This window comes from Podospora bellae-mahoneyi, chromosome 6 (assembly GCF_035222275.1).
Source record: "Podospora bellae-mahoneyi strain CBS 112042 chromosome 6, whole genome shotgun sequence".
Classification (NCBI taxonomy): Eukaryota; Fungi; Ascomycota; class Sordariomycetes; order Sordariales; family Podosporaceae; genus Podospora; species Podospora bellae-mahoneyi.
In genome coordinates, this window is record NC_085885.1 from 2,670,108 (window position 1) to 2,684,965 (window position 14,858).

Consider the following 14,858-nt stretch of genomic DNA (forward strand, 5'->3'; position numbering starts at 1 on the left):
TCTTTTCATTCTTCTTCCTACACTAGCTGACCAACTCGGACTATTGGAAAGAGAAGTGGACCCATAGTCCGCGTCTACAGGAATTCGGGCTGGCTGAGAACAAGCCACAATCTTCCCCTCAACACTTGGCTTGATGCTCACCCGTGGTGCGTATTGTCCAAAGGAGACCAGTTCATCAACTGACAGCTTCCGACCTAACCTTTATTTGACATTGTTGGCCGCCATCGTACTGCTTGGTGCTTTAACATCACCACTCCTTACCACTTGGTCTGCGAGCCACATTTACTCAGAGGAGACAATCTGGCACCGCCTAGCCTACCATCTCCCAGTCTGAGCCATCAAGTTCTATTTCAAGATCGACCATCACGACAACATCTAAATCTGTTTGACTTTGCAGCCAGCCACAATGACAATATTTCACTGCTGATTCTCTATCGCAGCACTTTACGCAGATCCGTCCGCTGTTGATCCTTGCACTATGGCAGCCATGCATGGTTGTTGTTGTTGTTGTTGTTGTTGGGTAGAAAAAATGACGTTAGGTCGGCAACTCTGAAAAAAAAAGACGCAATTGGCAGGTTTTCTGTGCGAGATTACATAAAGCTTGCTCACAAATGGTCCACAAAGCAGCTGGGGATTTCTTCTGTCATTATCCTACTTACAGACGTAGCCAATTGTCTAAAGCCTTGAGTCAGTTGTGTAGCATCAGAGAACTGAGTGACAAGAGCCGAGAATGAGAGACATGATTGGCTTTGGTCAGGGACGTTGACTCTTTCAACTTGACATTGGGTCGAGAGGGGTGTGTCATATGGCTCAGAGGCAGAGAGAGAGAGAGAGAGAGAGAGAGAGATCAGAGGACAAGATCCGAAAAAGTTGGTACGTGATGGAGGGTCGCAGTGGATTCAAGTCAATTTCTTCATAGTGCCATCAGGAAATTCCCCGACTCTCTCATCACCACTTTCCACGGGAACTTCAACACGACATAGTTATCAGGGCTATTCCACTAATCTACATTATGAATTACGGGCTTCCGCCGATAAGAAATCCGGTAAAAGTAAATTCATAGGATTTGTCGCGGCTTCATGGGGAATGAAAGAGCTTGGGCATCTGAGAATTTTGATCGCCAAGAGTATGTATGAGACTTGTTCCCCAGCCGACCATTTCATCCGTCTTCTTCAAACCCCGATTCTCTCAGGTATTATAATGAATAACCTCGGGGGGGGGGAAATTGATACCTGATATTCCTGCAGGGGCCGGAATTTCTTGATTGATGAAGTAGGATTTGCAAATACATTAAAAACACGATTGGCTGATGACTGGTGATTCTACCTATCCGGCAGGAGTATTGGGAAGGCGAGTGTGTTGAGACAAACAACGCTGAATCGAGGTGGGAATTAGGTGTCGAATTGAGCTTTGTCATGATCATACATATGAGGTGGTGTGATGACGGGATGTTGACCCGATTCACCGCGTTGCATCTTCTCAGCCGAGTGTGTGCTCCGGAATCATGGTTCCAGCATGGGATATGTTGGGCTTCAGTGATGGACAGAAAGTAGCTCCAACTCCAACTGTCACCACTTCCTGATCTGTGATTGATTTGTGACAGCGAGCCATCTGGATTAGCAGAGTATGAGGTGATATTAGAGCCCAACGATGCACACATCAATCCTTCTTGGCTGCGGGGGTATCAGAGGCGGCTGGAAATCAGGCAATTGAACATGAATTTCATATTGTGAATTTCCAAGACTTCAGAGAATCAGATATCAGGTATATGAAGCAGGAGTTCTCGTTTGATTCTCTGGCCTCCCTTCCCGACCAGACATCTCCAGATCACTTCTCTCTTGCATCACATCAACAATGACTCAATTTGCTCCTAGTTGCATCGCCCGAGCCATAAGCAAAGACCCTGCTCTGAAGATCACGGCGGCTACGGCTTCAGGGCCAATCGACTTTCTTGTGGTTTGAGCCCTCGCCGAGTGACTCCAACGGCTAGCTGAACAAAAGTCTTCAGGATGTCAGCAAGCTACTCATTCAGAAAAGCTACCTCACCGGCAGTGACCCCACCTGGCTCGTTACAATGTCCATCAAATGGGAGGACTCAGTCACGGCCTCCGAGCTGGCCCCCGTCTTGAACGGGCTCGCTCCAGACTGATGATTTGCACGCCGCTGGCTGGGTTCTCGTCCCCCACTCGCTTGACGGCATGGACCAGCACATCAACTGCAGTGCTGGGTAACAACACTCCCGCCCAGGCCAGAGGTCTCGTGCGGCAGTGTGCCAAAAGTGCCATCCAATCCTTGATCGCTGGGGCGATCACCCTGCCCTACCCCACCCCGGACATCAACGTCACCATGTCAACGCTTGTCTTGCCAACAGCTGCATTCTGATTTGCAGCATCGGGGAGCCGAGGCCACCCTAAGGTACGATGGGATGTGGGCTCACTGATAGAGGACGATGCCTGTCGTATTGACCTCTTCTAGAGGTGTAGGTTCATCTGATCAAGTCCGCGTTGAGGGAACCTCTGTTATCATGGGACGGGTGGTATGTAAATGGGGTCTTGTTAGTGGTGTAGTGCACAATCGAAACCTAGCCTTGTTGTCAATCACGTCGGGTCTTCTACATCATGCTCACACGTCTGCCCTTCACCAAGTAGTTAGCCAATAAGCAACATGTCCCATGAAGTTCCGTGCAAAACATAGATGAGGGACGGTGCCTTCAGTTCAACTTACACCCTTTCAACCTCAACCTCCCCAGACCTATTCTCGCTCAGGGGTCCTCTTGGGCACCCCTTGTTCACTTCCACAACTCAACCTCAATGAAGAAGTGAGTTTGTAGCTGGAAAAAGGTCATGTTACCTTTCAATCTAAATACCTAGGTAATCTAGCCTCAGAAACGAGCAAAACTTGTCATCACGTCGTAGATCATGACCCGCCCCCCCTTTAGCCCCGTGTGATCTTTGTTTCCCTCAAGACAAGAGAGAAAAACAACAGATCGGATATCAAAATGCCCTTCCATTCCTTCTTATAGCTCCGGGAAACAAACCAATCAAAAACTTCCTTCTGAAGCACTCCAGAAAAAAAACTAGAAAAAAAGATGAAATGAACGAGTAAAAGCTCACCCCACAACCTGCTGTCCGGTCTGCCCACCCCCTTGCGCATTATTCCCCTGCTGCTGCTGTTGACTCTCCTCCTTCTTCAACAACCTCTTCCGGTTATACAAATCCGTATTCAACACATTGACATACCCCCTCCTCCTAAGCTCCTCCTGAATCTGGCTCACCAACCTCCCCTCCCTCAACCAGCCGTCCACCTCAGCGCTCATGAAATCCGGCAGCTTCCTCGCCCTCGGGTCGCTGGTGTCGGTGCTCGGTCCATGATTATGGACTTTATGTTCCTCGTTGGGGTAATGTAGCACCCAGACGTCGGAATCCTTGGCTGTCTCGATGACCTCAAACTTGAAGAGACAGCCGCATTTCTTGGACGTTCTATCGGTAGTGGGCTTCCGCCTGCCTTCCTCTTTGGCCTTGACAAACACCGAGGGGTCGACTGGGGGTCGGTGGTGGCGGGCTTCGCCGCCGCGGAAGCAGACCCAGCGGACTTTGCGCTTGCCGGTTACTTTTGCGCCGGCGATGCGCATGGAGTAGCCTCGCGGGAGGGTCCAGGCGTCGAGGGTGGCTTGCATCGCGGCGCGGGAGTTGATGACGAAGTTGGGGGGTGGGGGTTCGAGGGGGATTATGGGTTGTTGGGGTTGTTGTGGGATGGCATGTTGCTGGTATGCGAGGTGTTGTTGCGGCTGCGTAGGTTGGGATTGTTGACTTTGTTGTTGCTGCTGCTGCTGTTGCTGTTGGAGTGGTTGTTGTTGAACCCCCTGTGATAATGATTGCGGTGGTGGTGGAGGCGGCGGGCCGCCAGGGGCACCAGGAGCGGGTGGTCCCGCTGACGCCGGCGCACCGCCGCTGAATCCTCCTCCTGCTGGGACTTGGGCTGGACCCCCACCACCGCTAGGTGCTGCACCACCACCAAAGTTTGGGTTCTGGCTGATCTTGAGGACAGCCTCGATGCGACTGAGGCGGCGGTCGATGGCAGTGAGGGAGTTGAACAAGGTGTTGAACTGGCTGGGGGTCAGGGTGTTTGCTGCCATGGGTTTCTCCAAAAAAGTACAGGGGATCCAGGTTGACAGAGAGCGATATTTTGTTTGCGCCGCACTGTGTGTGTGTGTGTTTTTCCCCAGCTTTTTTGGTGGTTTGTGTTGACAAAGTCCAGCCAGCCAACCGGGCGCCTGTCGGGTCGCGGAGGGTCCTGTGCGCTTCGCGCGCGTCACTTGGCTTCTGGTTTTTTTTCTTTTTTTTTGGAAATGGTGAGGATATTGGAATAACAACAGACACGAGCCAAACAAACCAAGGCGAACAGGTTGCGCGCAAAAAAAAAAAAAATTCACATATCGCGGTTGGTGAGTGTCAGATCAGGGAAACGATGACGATGGGCCAAAGGCTGATAATGGGGATGGCTGAGAGCATCGGGTTCGCGATTCTCGTCACGTGGTCTGCACGAATGAACGAGGCGGCGCTGCGGGAAAACAAATTGTGGGTGCCGCCCGATGCGGGGTTCGCGCCCAAATATTCAACCTAAGGCTTCTTTTCTACCCCTCTATTTTCTTTCTGCAGTGCAACCTATCACCGTCTCACATCTCACAGACGCAAATGCGCTGCTCTTGCATAATCGGCTTTTGGCCAGCAGAGATAATCAGCTATCGTCTTGTTAGCAGCCATCGTAGAGGATCGTAACTTGGAAAACGAACAAGTACTAATGCTGTTGGCGTATCAAAATCGTGTATCTCTTCTCACGCAATTCTCTCAGACCTGAAATCCTAGAAACCAGGCATGGACCCCCACCAGCCAGTCTGCACCTTAATGCCATAAATCTATGCCGGTGTCTGAGATAGGGGGATGATAACTATCGATCGAAGTCTCAACACTCTTCTGGGTTGGCCACCTAGTCTGGGCAAGCAAAGTGGGTTCTGAACGTTTCTTTTGGCTCCAGCCTGGTGTGAAGATTCGATTCCCAAACCATCAGCAGAGTACTAGCTGTTCAAGAAGTAGCTTCAGAAGAATGATGTGCTTCCCGAATTTCTGAGGTTATCCAAATCAAAACTACAGAATATTGTCATTTGCCCCAGGACTTGCTTTGTGAAGGTAATGCCCAACTTGATCTTTGTTTTCTCTTAATGAGCAAACTCTCCAAGGAAGCCAGGAATCACCTGGTGTGCCGATTGTGTGTTCAATAAGTATCCCCCACTGGCATTACCTCATGGTTGCAACCCAGGGAGACAGTGGCAATCGGCCAGGCAACCCACTCTGCTATATTCGCACTTTACCAGTGGACCAACGGCCGACTTGGAGATGTTCGAACCTGTGTTTGGGAGTGGAGTAGTTTGGTAAGAAGAAGTGAAGAGGATTGGGGGGAGGGCGCGGTAGGGGAGGGGAAGGGATATGGGTTTAACGGAGGGGATAGACAAGTAATCATTGAAAGATGATAATGTAGGGATAGAATAAATGGCCGAGCTATTTCAGCAAGTTCAACGATCACGTAACAATGCCGTACCTAGCCGCACAACTCAAGGCCCTTTATAGCCAGTCCCCAACCTCACATCAGTCTCTTTAATCAGCACCATCTCGTCTTAGTCTGAGCTTTTACAGACTTAATCTTAGCTTTGTTATAGTCTAAGTGCCGTCTAACCTTTAACAGTCTATTATATAAGCATAAGGCGCTGTCTATTCCAACAGTAGTCCTCTCTAATCCTAGCCTCTATCTGGATTTCTCAAGCATTGCCCATTCACTATCCGAGCTTCCTGTTTGACACCCATGATACCTGCAACTATCCCAACTGAGCCAAGTCCAACTGCCAGGAGAAAAAGTACTACTAAAAATAACATGCTGCCATGGCTGGTCTCTTTTAATACATGTATTAGAGTGCTGACTTTTATGCCAGTCCTGTGCTCGTGGCTGACATGAAGAAGTGATGACTGTGCGGTTGGTACTAAAGCTAGGCTTGTGGAATGGTGTTGTGAGAATTCTGGACAACAATAAACAGGCTGTTGAAAGACTTTGATGCTCAAGGATACACAGTCGGTGTTGATCCCAAAAAGAATTCGCGATATACCTATGCAGGTGCCTGCCTGCCGTTTTTAGGGACTTTTATTGGATTTACAGTACAGTATGGGCTTGGCCCTGTGCGGGAATTCAAGCTGTAATAAAAGATTGAGTTGTCTGATGGGGAGGAAAAGAAAAGGAGGTCCATTGAGGGGAGCGGACTTTCTTAAATACATATGGAAAAAGGACCGGCACCTTGCCGGGCCACCGACCTGTGGAAAAGTGTCAAGAAAAGCAGCCTTCATAGACACCGTAACCCCGTGTCTTTCAAGCCTTCAAACCACCAAGGCTCTAGGCCTATAACATGGATGACGTAAACCATGTCGGGCTTTGTTGACCATTTTGTTCTGTTTGTTTATGCCTGCAGTGATCCGCGAAAGATTTCGCGAGGACCCTTGGGAGCCGCTGCGCTCTCTGTCTTTGAGTGGTCAGCAGCAGCAACGGATGCAATAGAGTCAAACAGTGAGGTCTACAGCACACCCCGCAATTTGTACCACACAGGAGCCAACAAAAAGAAAACCTGAAAGATTCAAGCTTCCACGGAATCCATCTTCTTCGCTCCTGTCCACCACCAAAGTAACACCCAGTTCCCCCCTCAATAACCCAAGGCCAGAAGAACTCCTCTCTCAAATCCCAGAGACCGTCCCTCATCAAGATGACCAACTTCCTCGCCGCCCTCGCAGGCATCCACGAAGCAGCTCACCAAGCAGCAGCCATCCACGGCCCTGCCCTCATCAACCAAGCCGCTGGCATTGGCCAAGAAGCAGCCAACTTGGCAAAGGGCATCGCAAGCAACGTCCAGGTCCATGCCCCAGCAGCTGCCTTAGTCGCAGTCAGCGCCATCCAACACCACACCCCAATCATTGCAGAGGCCGCCACCAACATCGGCAACGACATCACCAACCACATCAAAATCTACGGGTCGGTCATTGCCGCCGGGGCCGTCGGTGGAGCAAAACATGTCCAGGACCAAATACCATCATCGTCTCAGCCATTGCCCAACTCGAACCAACTAATCGCCGCTGTCATCAAAGAGTTGCAAGGCAACCACGCTGCCATCTTGACCGCCATCCAAGATGGGTTGCTTATTATCCTAGATACCGCCGAAAAAGTAGGTACCTATGTATCCGTCTGCGTGGTCCAGAGTGATGTTCTGACGCAATTCCCAGGCGGGAGTTTGGGCAGCCGAAAACCCCGACAAGATAGCCATCATAATTGCCGGCCTCATCTTGGCTGTCGCCCCAGGTGTTGTCTCTGGACCTGTCCTTTCTTCGGTTGGCTTTGGCGAGGGTGGTGTAGCTGCCGGTAAGTGTCCATCCTCTACCTCACACCACGATCCATAGCTAATACGAGATTTCAAGGCTCGCTCGCTGCGTTTATTCACAGTTGTATCGACAATGTCGCCGCGGGGAGTATCTTTGCCGCCCCTCAGAGTGCCGGGCCAAGATGGGAGCATTGACAGGACCTGCAAAGTACGTGTTACCGGCTGTGGTCGGTTGAGTAGGCCCATCAACGAACACCAGCAGAAGGCCGGACTTGCGTCTCTCGCCAAGCTCCTCTTGCAGATCTGGTTCGTCTTCAAAATCCTCATCCCATCGCACGTCACATTTGGTGTCAAAACTTTGAGACATGCCGTAAGCGTTGGCAGAACTCCTGGTCGGACCTTTGCCTTGCTGAACCTCCAAATATACCCCGGGTCGGGTACTCTTGCAGGCAAACCCACGCAGCGACGGCCCGAATGCGCATGATTCCCGATACAAAACTGTGCAATCCTGACGCGTGCTCCGCTTCCAGGGAGGCGTGCAATACCTCCAAGAGATATGCTTTGCTTTTGTCATCTCCCCCCGTGGTAACTATCATTATCTACCCGTACAGGCTTTTGACAGCTCGCCCAGGACCAAGCAGGTGCGAGATACAGCCACGCTCTGGAATGCATTCCAGCGCATGTTGCCGGAGAAGTTACCGGATACCAACACAATTGATTGTTTGTGTAGAAGTTCTGGGTCTGTTTGCAACGTAACCGTTGTCGGCGTCGCTATCTTTTGATCCCTGTCTGTCGGCGTCGCTAGCTTTTGATCCCTGTCTGTCGCCGAAGCAGCCTTGAGTTCCGTTCTGAGCCCATGTTGCTTGCAATATTGCGGCTCGCATGTTTGTAGACTAAGCTCATCAAGGATGACTGCTCTTTCCAGTCGGCTTCGTCGTCCTGAACTGCATGTGTCGCGGCTTCGCATACCATGCGTCAAGAACTCTCCAGTCTCTGTAGAAGGCCATAAAGAAAAGAGCATGGTTTTGTTTTCGTTCCCGTAGTGTCCCCCAACCCGAATCATGAAATCCCGCCCCCCTGTCGAAGAGTCGGGCGTGAACATGATAACGAATTGCAACAGAGGCTCGGCTCGCCCACACTTATGCAAGAGGACCCTTATCCAGCCCAACGCCATTACAAAATCATGTTGGACGGCTGCTTCAAGGCGTAGTAATCTCGTGCTGGAGGATGACTTTGGTGAGAGTTTTCATTGTCGGGGAAGAAGTATGTGAAAGCTTTACCCATCCAAGCCCGGACCTCGATAGAAACATCCATCTGGCATCCCTGGCATGTGTAGATGTGTATTGAAGTGCGAACTGGCATTTTTGGCAAACCACGATGAAAGATGCTGTTGCTGAGAACAGCATAGGTACCAGAACTCAACCAATAGAATGTGGATCGACCGCGATTAGCTGTTGGGGTCTTCGGGGCGTTGCAAAGCGACAGGTGAATACAAGTTGTTCAGAAGTTGCAGGTCTGCGTACGTTGGGCAGAGATTCGGCAGGCAAGGCATTCGATGCCTAGTCGTCGACCTACATGTGGTTCGCAGCGTGACGGAATTTTCCGTGGCTGACTTGCCACCTGACCCTGAGTTTTTTTTACCTTGCCATTGTTCACGAAGTCGTTGAGATATTATCTGAAGTAGCGATGAAGGAACTCGAAGGAAACCAACCGGAGACTCTTGACGGCGCAAAGGGACTGTGACTAGAATTAATGATGGTGCTGAGGTGTATCTTCTCCTGTCCCTACTTTAGAATGGCTAAAGGCTGGCCGAGTATCTTATAGTTGCTGGTGCGACTACCCGAGTCCTCGACCCTGCGGAATACATCGTGTTCAATGTCCAACAATATACCAAAACCACCCTCTCCGGTAACTGAAACAGTCATTGACCGTCCTATAACCTGTCATCGGAGGAGAGCATTGTATGGCACTCGACATCAACAAAAAATCCCTTGTCCACTTACTCCAACACCACTCTCTCCTTCCTAGGCCCCGAGCATACAAAGTCCGCTCCTGCCAAAGTATCAAGTGTGATGAATGTCTTCCTCCTGGCAACCCCTGAGCCAACTCCGCCAAATTCCAAAACAATCATGAAGACCTTCTGATATACCGGTCCATCCCTGCTGTTTCGGTAGGCAAACCTCTCAACGACCAAACACTCATATTCGCCAGAAGGAATCGTATTGCCGTGAACAAAATCTCGTTCTCTGATGTAATCCATCATTTTATCTGTCCCAGGAAGCACAGCCTCGCTGAGTGGCTCAGTGCGTATCTCCAAACAAACTCGCCATCCTTCCACCTCGATCTGGGCCCCATTCACACCCAAGTACTGAATCTCCATGTCGCATGTCAAGTCACGAAATCGCATTCTTCTCTTCGGCGTCCCGCCTTCGCAGAGATGCATCCACCTCAAGAACCGTGGAAAGGCTGCCAACGGAATCCCCCAGACACAAGCCGCAGCTGGAACGTTCTTCTTCAAGACCGCAATGATCCCCGCCAGCGCGTTGAGCAAATCCTCATCATTCGTCATCCGTCGAGCCGTATAGTCCATAATAGAAGTCCAATACATGGAGCCGAGTAGATCATCAGGTGCCTGCCACGGCAACGAGGGTGAGTGTGGCAGAGGAGTAGATCTGATCCATAATTCTGAGTTGCTTCTCCTTTTCTCTGCGTTGGATGGGAGTCGGGTTTGGGGTCTGATCGATGCAGAGTTCGTCGACCCAGAGATAGCGCAGATCAAGTTTACATGTGACGGCGATGGCGTCTTCGATCGTGTCGGGAAGCGTCTTGCTATCCAGAGCATCTGCGGCCGGCATGATGCCACCCCACACATAGCTGAGGGCAAAGTAGTCGCACCCGTCAGAATAAGGGACGATTTTACGGTCAATGACATCGATCATACGCGTGAGGGACAGTTCCGGTGAGGCAGTGACCTGGCAGGTAGGTCCGCGATTCTTGATGCAGTCTTCCAATGCCCCCGAGAATCTTGAGAAGTCGACAAAGCGGTCAAGGTGTCTCGCATTGCCTGATCGTTTGGTTCCAGCAAGCGCAATCGACTCCCCAGTCCTATATCCAAAGCGGGGAACCTCGCCGCCCAGTGGCCGAGGTTCACGCTCACTGATGATTGAGGTGCCCCCTGAATTGACACCAAGGAAAATGACCGGGTGTTGTTCTCAACTGCGCTGGAAACGAGTTCCACCCCCCTCGTTGGACGTAGGACCGGAATGGTACGAGCTTGAGCATGACATCAGTGGTTCCAAGACATACTCTGGGGAAGATTCGAAATATCAAGCGACAGAGCGGGCAGGATGGGGACAGTACCAGCGATGCCAGTTCGCCGAAATCCATCTCGTACTGCCGACTTGAGTGGGGGTAGTCGAGCGTGTGGTACTCAGGCTTGGAATTGTCCAAGGGGTTTAAGTCCTTGAAAACCCGAACAATGTCGAAGGCGGCCCATCGTTGGCAAAGTGCGCTAGGTTGTTGCTGGAGTCCAAGGATGAGCGCCTTCTCATGGGCTCGCAGAGGGGCAATCAGGGTTTTTGACGTCGGAAGCGCAGCGCAGGGTTGGGAGATGGGCTCCACAGAGCGGCAAAAAACACAGAGCTTGGTTGGGGTTGCCATCTTGATTTCGGCGCGGTGTAGAGTCGTGGCTGTGTGGATCTGCTCCTTCCTGCTGAAGGTAAGGCAGAAGGTATCTTGATCATCTCCGTTCAGTCACGGATGGTAAAAGAAAGCGCGGTGGCACGAGGTTGCCCGAGAGTTCCTCGCAACTGGGAGTGTCAAATCAAGAAGCAGCAACGGCAGCCTCGTCACGCAGCGCGAACCGGAATCTTGCTGCTGCCCCATTTGGTTGTGTTATGGTTGCCAGAACTGACAGATTGAGGCTATACCTCTCTCATTCTTTCCTCGTATGTTCTCACCAATTTCAACCATGCTAAAATGATTGCTCCCCGTCAAACCCGAACTTGTTTCCCTTCCCTTCGATACCCGTTCCTCCAGCGTCCTCTCCAGTAGCGATATTCGCCAGGCCCCTAGAGTCTCAAGCATCAGCGTACCTCAACATGTCAGAAAATATTCCCAATAGACTCTGGCTCATGACTCCAGCGAGACGATCGGCCCTGGAAACTTCCTGTCCCAACCTCTTGGCTGCCTTTGACGCGGGCTTCCTTCACATCGCAACGATACATCACCACAGCACTGTAGGCAAACATTTTTGTCTGTGTCATTCTCTTCTCATGTGTGCTGACACCCCTGGAAGAGCGACCTGCAAGACTTGGTTCCTTATACTGAAAACGGGAGTGAGACTATCGCAATTTTCCTTTACAATCACGACGCCTACTTCAGCCATGACACTGGTAACGCTAGTCTCATGTTGGTGGCTGCCCCCGGCTTTATGCTTCATGCGACAATAAGAGACGGCGCCATACATCCGCAACCACGGCTGGATCCGAGTCGTATGCCTTTCCACACAATTTCGTTGGCCTTTGGCTCAGTGGGCATATATACTGACGAAAACGCCTACTTAGTGTCGTTTGGGGCGGTTTGCAGGACGATCGATTTTGGCGACTGTGGCGCCGCCTGTGTGATTGTGGATAGGAATGGTCTCAACGAACTCCCTTGTGAGCTGGTAGAGATTGCGGTGTTGGATTTGAGGCCCGGGGCACGAGGACGTAGCTGGCGACGGGCTCTGGCTGCAGGTCTGAGCTTGAGGGCACGAGGACGCACCAGGCGAGGAGGACGCACCAGGCGACGGATTATGGCTGCACGTCTCCAGACTCTGGCTGCACGTCTGAGCCGGCCAGCGTGACCATGCAGGCGGGTGCCATTTATTAGCGTTGGGGTAGAGGCATGGGTATATGTTTTCAAGCGTAGTATATTAATAATGAGCACCCTTTGACAAACCTTGGCTGACTTGAAATTGCCATGTGAGGCCTGTTGGCTAGGTATTTTTCAACTTCCCAAGACTTAGGTCATGATGTGGTTAAGCTAACTGAAACTATGCAATGCAGTGAGGCCTGCCAGGCATGGATGTTGTGCAACCTGAAGTGTTTATCTCGACGCAAAACGCAGCAGGAGCAAACGCAGCAGGAGCAAAAGCAGCAAATCAATGAAGGGCATCCGTTTGCTGCTTGACACGTGTGTCGTTTGCTGTTTCCTTTTTAAAAATGTCCCGAAATACCAGTCATCGTCCCACCACAACACCGAGGCATCCAGCATCAGACCATTGGCATTTTCAACACGAAGACTGTACACATCGAGAAATGGCTGCCCACGTCAAGAACGCCGCGGAAATGGTAGCCCGCAATCCGGGGACTGCCGCCGTCGCCGGGGTTGTTACTGTCGGTGCAGTTGCGCTTGCTGCTCCGCTTGCGATTGCTGCGCCGGTTCTGGCTGCTGTTGGGTTTACTGCTGAGGGCGTTGCTGCTAGTATGTTTGCACTTTGGGTTGCCTTCATCCAGCACAGCTAACGAACGTTGTGATTTGTAGCTTCCATCGCTGCCGGGGTCCAAGCTGGCATCGGAAACGTCGTCGGAGGTAGCGTGTTCGCCATTTGCCAGAGCGCTGCTGCTGGAGGAGCTGGAGCGGCGGCTGTTGCGACTGGTACACAGGTTGTTGGGGGGGTTGCTGCTGTGGGGGCTGCGTTGGGCAAGTTCCTCTGGGGAGGGGGGCAAGAGAGAGAAGAAATGCCGGTGGGAGGATATGCTGATTGTGCTGAGGAAGATGACGTGCTGAGATTGTGAACTGGTATGGGTTACGGATAACATTTGATGGCAGGGAACGGATATGAATTTTCATGTTGCACTTGGTTTGGAAGCAGCTACGAGATCTCTCCCAAACGTGAACTTATTCCCACTTCCACGCATATGCATTTCGTCTGATCTCATATCCTCGCCTGTGCACCACTTTTGTTCTCGCATCACCCAGCACAATCGACCAGGCAGGATTGGTTTATGATAGCATAGGCCGGGTACTTTTCGGGGACAACGAAAGTGTGCGGCCACCAATCAATCATAGCATCATGTTCTAACGTCCAACGACGGACACATTTCGGCAACATTATGTACACAGTCACAACAGCCTCAATCACCCATAAAAGACTACTACTCATCTGGTCGAGATGAAATGATTCATCTCAATCATTTACTATCACCATCCACATTTTACAGTTGCAATAGTAACGAAGAAAACATCATGTCCGCCCAAGCTGCCATCCCTAAAGCCGCCAAAGAGCTCAGCAAGCTCTTTGAAACCATCGACAAAACCGCCTCCTCTGCCACCGCATCTTGGGAGGATGTCCTCCTCGACAATGCACGCCGAGTCAGCACCCCACTTGTTATCCAGATGCTCACCCAGATGGGCATTGACTTGTATGGAACCAAATCGGTCGCCCCATTCAGGCTGTTTGAAAATGCCTGTGGAGCAGGTGTCGTGGCTCCTGTGCTTCAAAGGACTATCAAGCCAGATGTCTTGGCCAAGAGCAGCATTCTGTGCGGCGACTTCTCCACCCCTTGTATAGGGCTGATTGAGAAGAGGATCAAGGAGGAGGGGTGGGTGAACACTGAGGTGGAGAGAATCGATGCCCAGGTCCGTGTTTCCAATGTCTTTACAGATTTAAACACTTGCTGATGGGGTAATGATCCCTTGAAAAGAAAACGAAACTGCCATCAGCAACCTTCGACTATGTGACGACCAATATTGGGTTCCATGTCGTCCCTGACTCGGAAGCGGCTCTCGATGGTCAGTGAGAGTCCCTTGCCCAGTTCCCCGAACTACTTTGCTAACCCTCGCAAAGAAACTATCCGCATTCTCAAGCCGGGCGGTGTTCTTGGCTTCACCACCTGGCATCTCCCCCCAACCTGGGTCAACGACATCCGAGAAGCCTTTGCATCTTTCCCCTTTGAGGCACCATACACCTGGGCCTTGCAGATGACGGCCTGGGGTAAATGGTCTGATGTCTACTGGGTCCGGAAAACGCTCGCTGCCAAGGGCCTGGAGGATATCAATGTTGATATCTATGCTCACGTTAGCAAGGTGGACAACGCCGAGTATTTCGTCGGCAGTTTGCCATGATGCTCGACTGGATTATGGATAGCGCTTGGAGTGAGGAGTTGAGGAAGGCGCACCCGAGGGAGGAGGTGCAGGGGTTGGTGAAGAACTATCTCGGGGAGAAGTATGAGGGTGGATCGTGGGATGTCAGTTGGGTCTCGGTCATTGCTAGCGCAAGGAGGCCTTTGTAGTAGACCTTTGGGTCTATTAAACTCCTCGCGCAATGGACCTTGAAGATGTTGGGAAGCATCAAGCCCTAGATGAGATCAGAAAGCCATGACAAGGAAGCTCGGATGGTGAAGGGGAAATGCTTGGAGAGATCCTAGTAGAAGCCAGGACCATATAAGACTACTGTGGGGATAGA

The 14,858-nt window shown here is 51.3% G+C and overlaps 4 protein-coding genes across 4 annotated transcripts; 3 read left to right on the top strand and 1 right to left on the bottom strand.

Annotated features, from left to right (window-relative positions):
* Window positions 1-3,109: 3,109 nt before the first annotated feature.
* Window positions 3,110-3,676, bottom strand: QC761_606720 (uncharacterized protein; the record flags this gene model as incomplete). The annotated part of the gene is made up of 1 exon (XM_062881110.1): window positions 3,110-3,676. The coding sequence occupies one exon, from the start codon at window positions 3,674-3,676 to the stop codon at window positions 3,110-3,112; it is 567 nt and encodes a 188-aa protein (XP_062729766.1).
* Window positions 3,677-11,320: 7,644 nt separating this feature from the next.
* Window positions 11,321-12,254, top strand: QC761_606740 (uncharacterized protein; the record flags this gene model as incomplete). The annotated part of the gene is made up of 3 exons (XM_062881111.1): window positions 11,321-11,646; window positions 11,706-11,901; window positions 11,974-12,254. Exons 1-3 carry the CDS (start codon window positions 11,509-11,511, stop codon window positions 12,252-12,254), a joined length of 615 nt encoding a protein of 204 aa, XP_062729767.1. The 5' UTR covers window positions 11,321-11,508.
* A 270-nt stretch (window positions 12,255-12,524) lies between these two features.
* Window positions 12,525-13,188, top strand: QC761_606745 (uncharacterized protein; the record flags this gene model as incomplete). The annotated part of the gene is made up of 2 exons (XM_062881112.1): window positions 12,525-12,874; window positions 12,935-13,188. Exons 1-2 carry the CDS (start codon window positions 12,613-12,615, stop codon window positions 13,186-13,188), a joined length of 516 nt encoding a protein of 171 aa, XP_062729768.1. The 5' UTR covers window positions 12,525-12,612.
* A 382-nt stretch (window positions 13,189-13,570) lies between these two features.
* Window positions 13,571-14,633, top strand: QC761_606750 (uncharacterized protein; the record flags this gene model as incomplete). Its single annotated transcript, XM_062881113.1, has 3 exons — window positions 13,571-14,032; window positions 14,098-14,185; window positions 14,241-14,633. The coding sequence occupies 3 exons, from the start codon at window positions 13,571-13,573 to the stop codon at window positions 14,516-14,518; spliced, it is 828 nt and encodes a 275-aa protein (XP_062729769.1). The 3' UTR covers window positions 14,519-14,633.
* Between the last annotated feature and the right edge of the window lie 225 nt (window positions 14,634-14,858).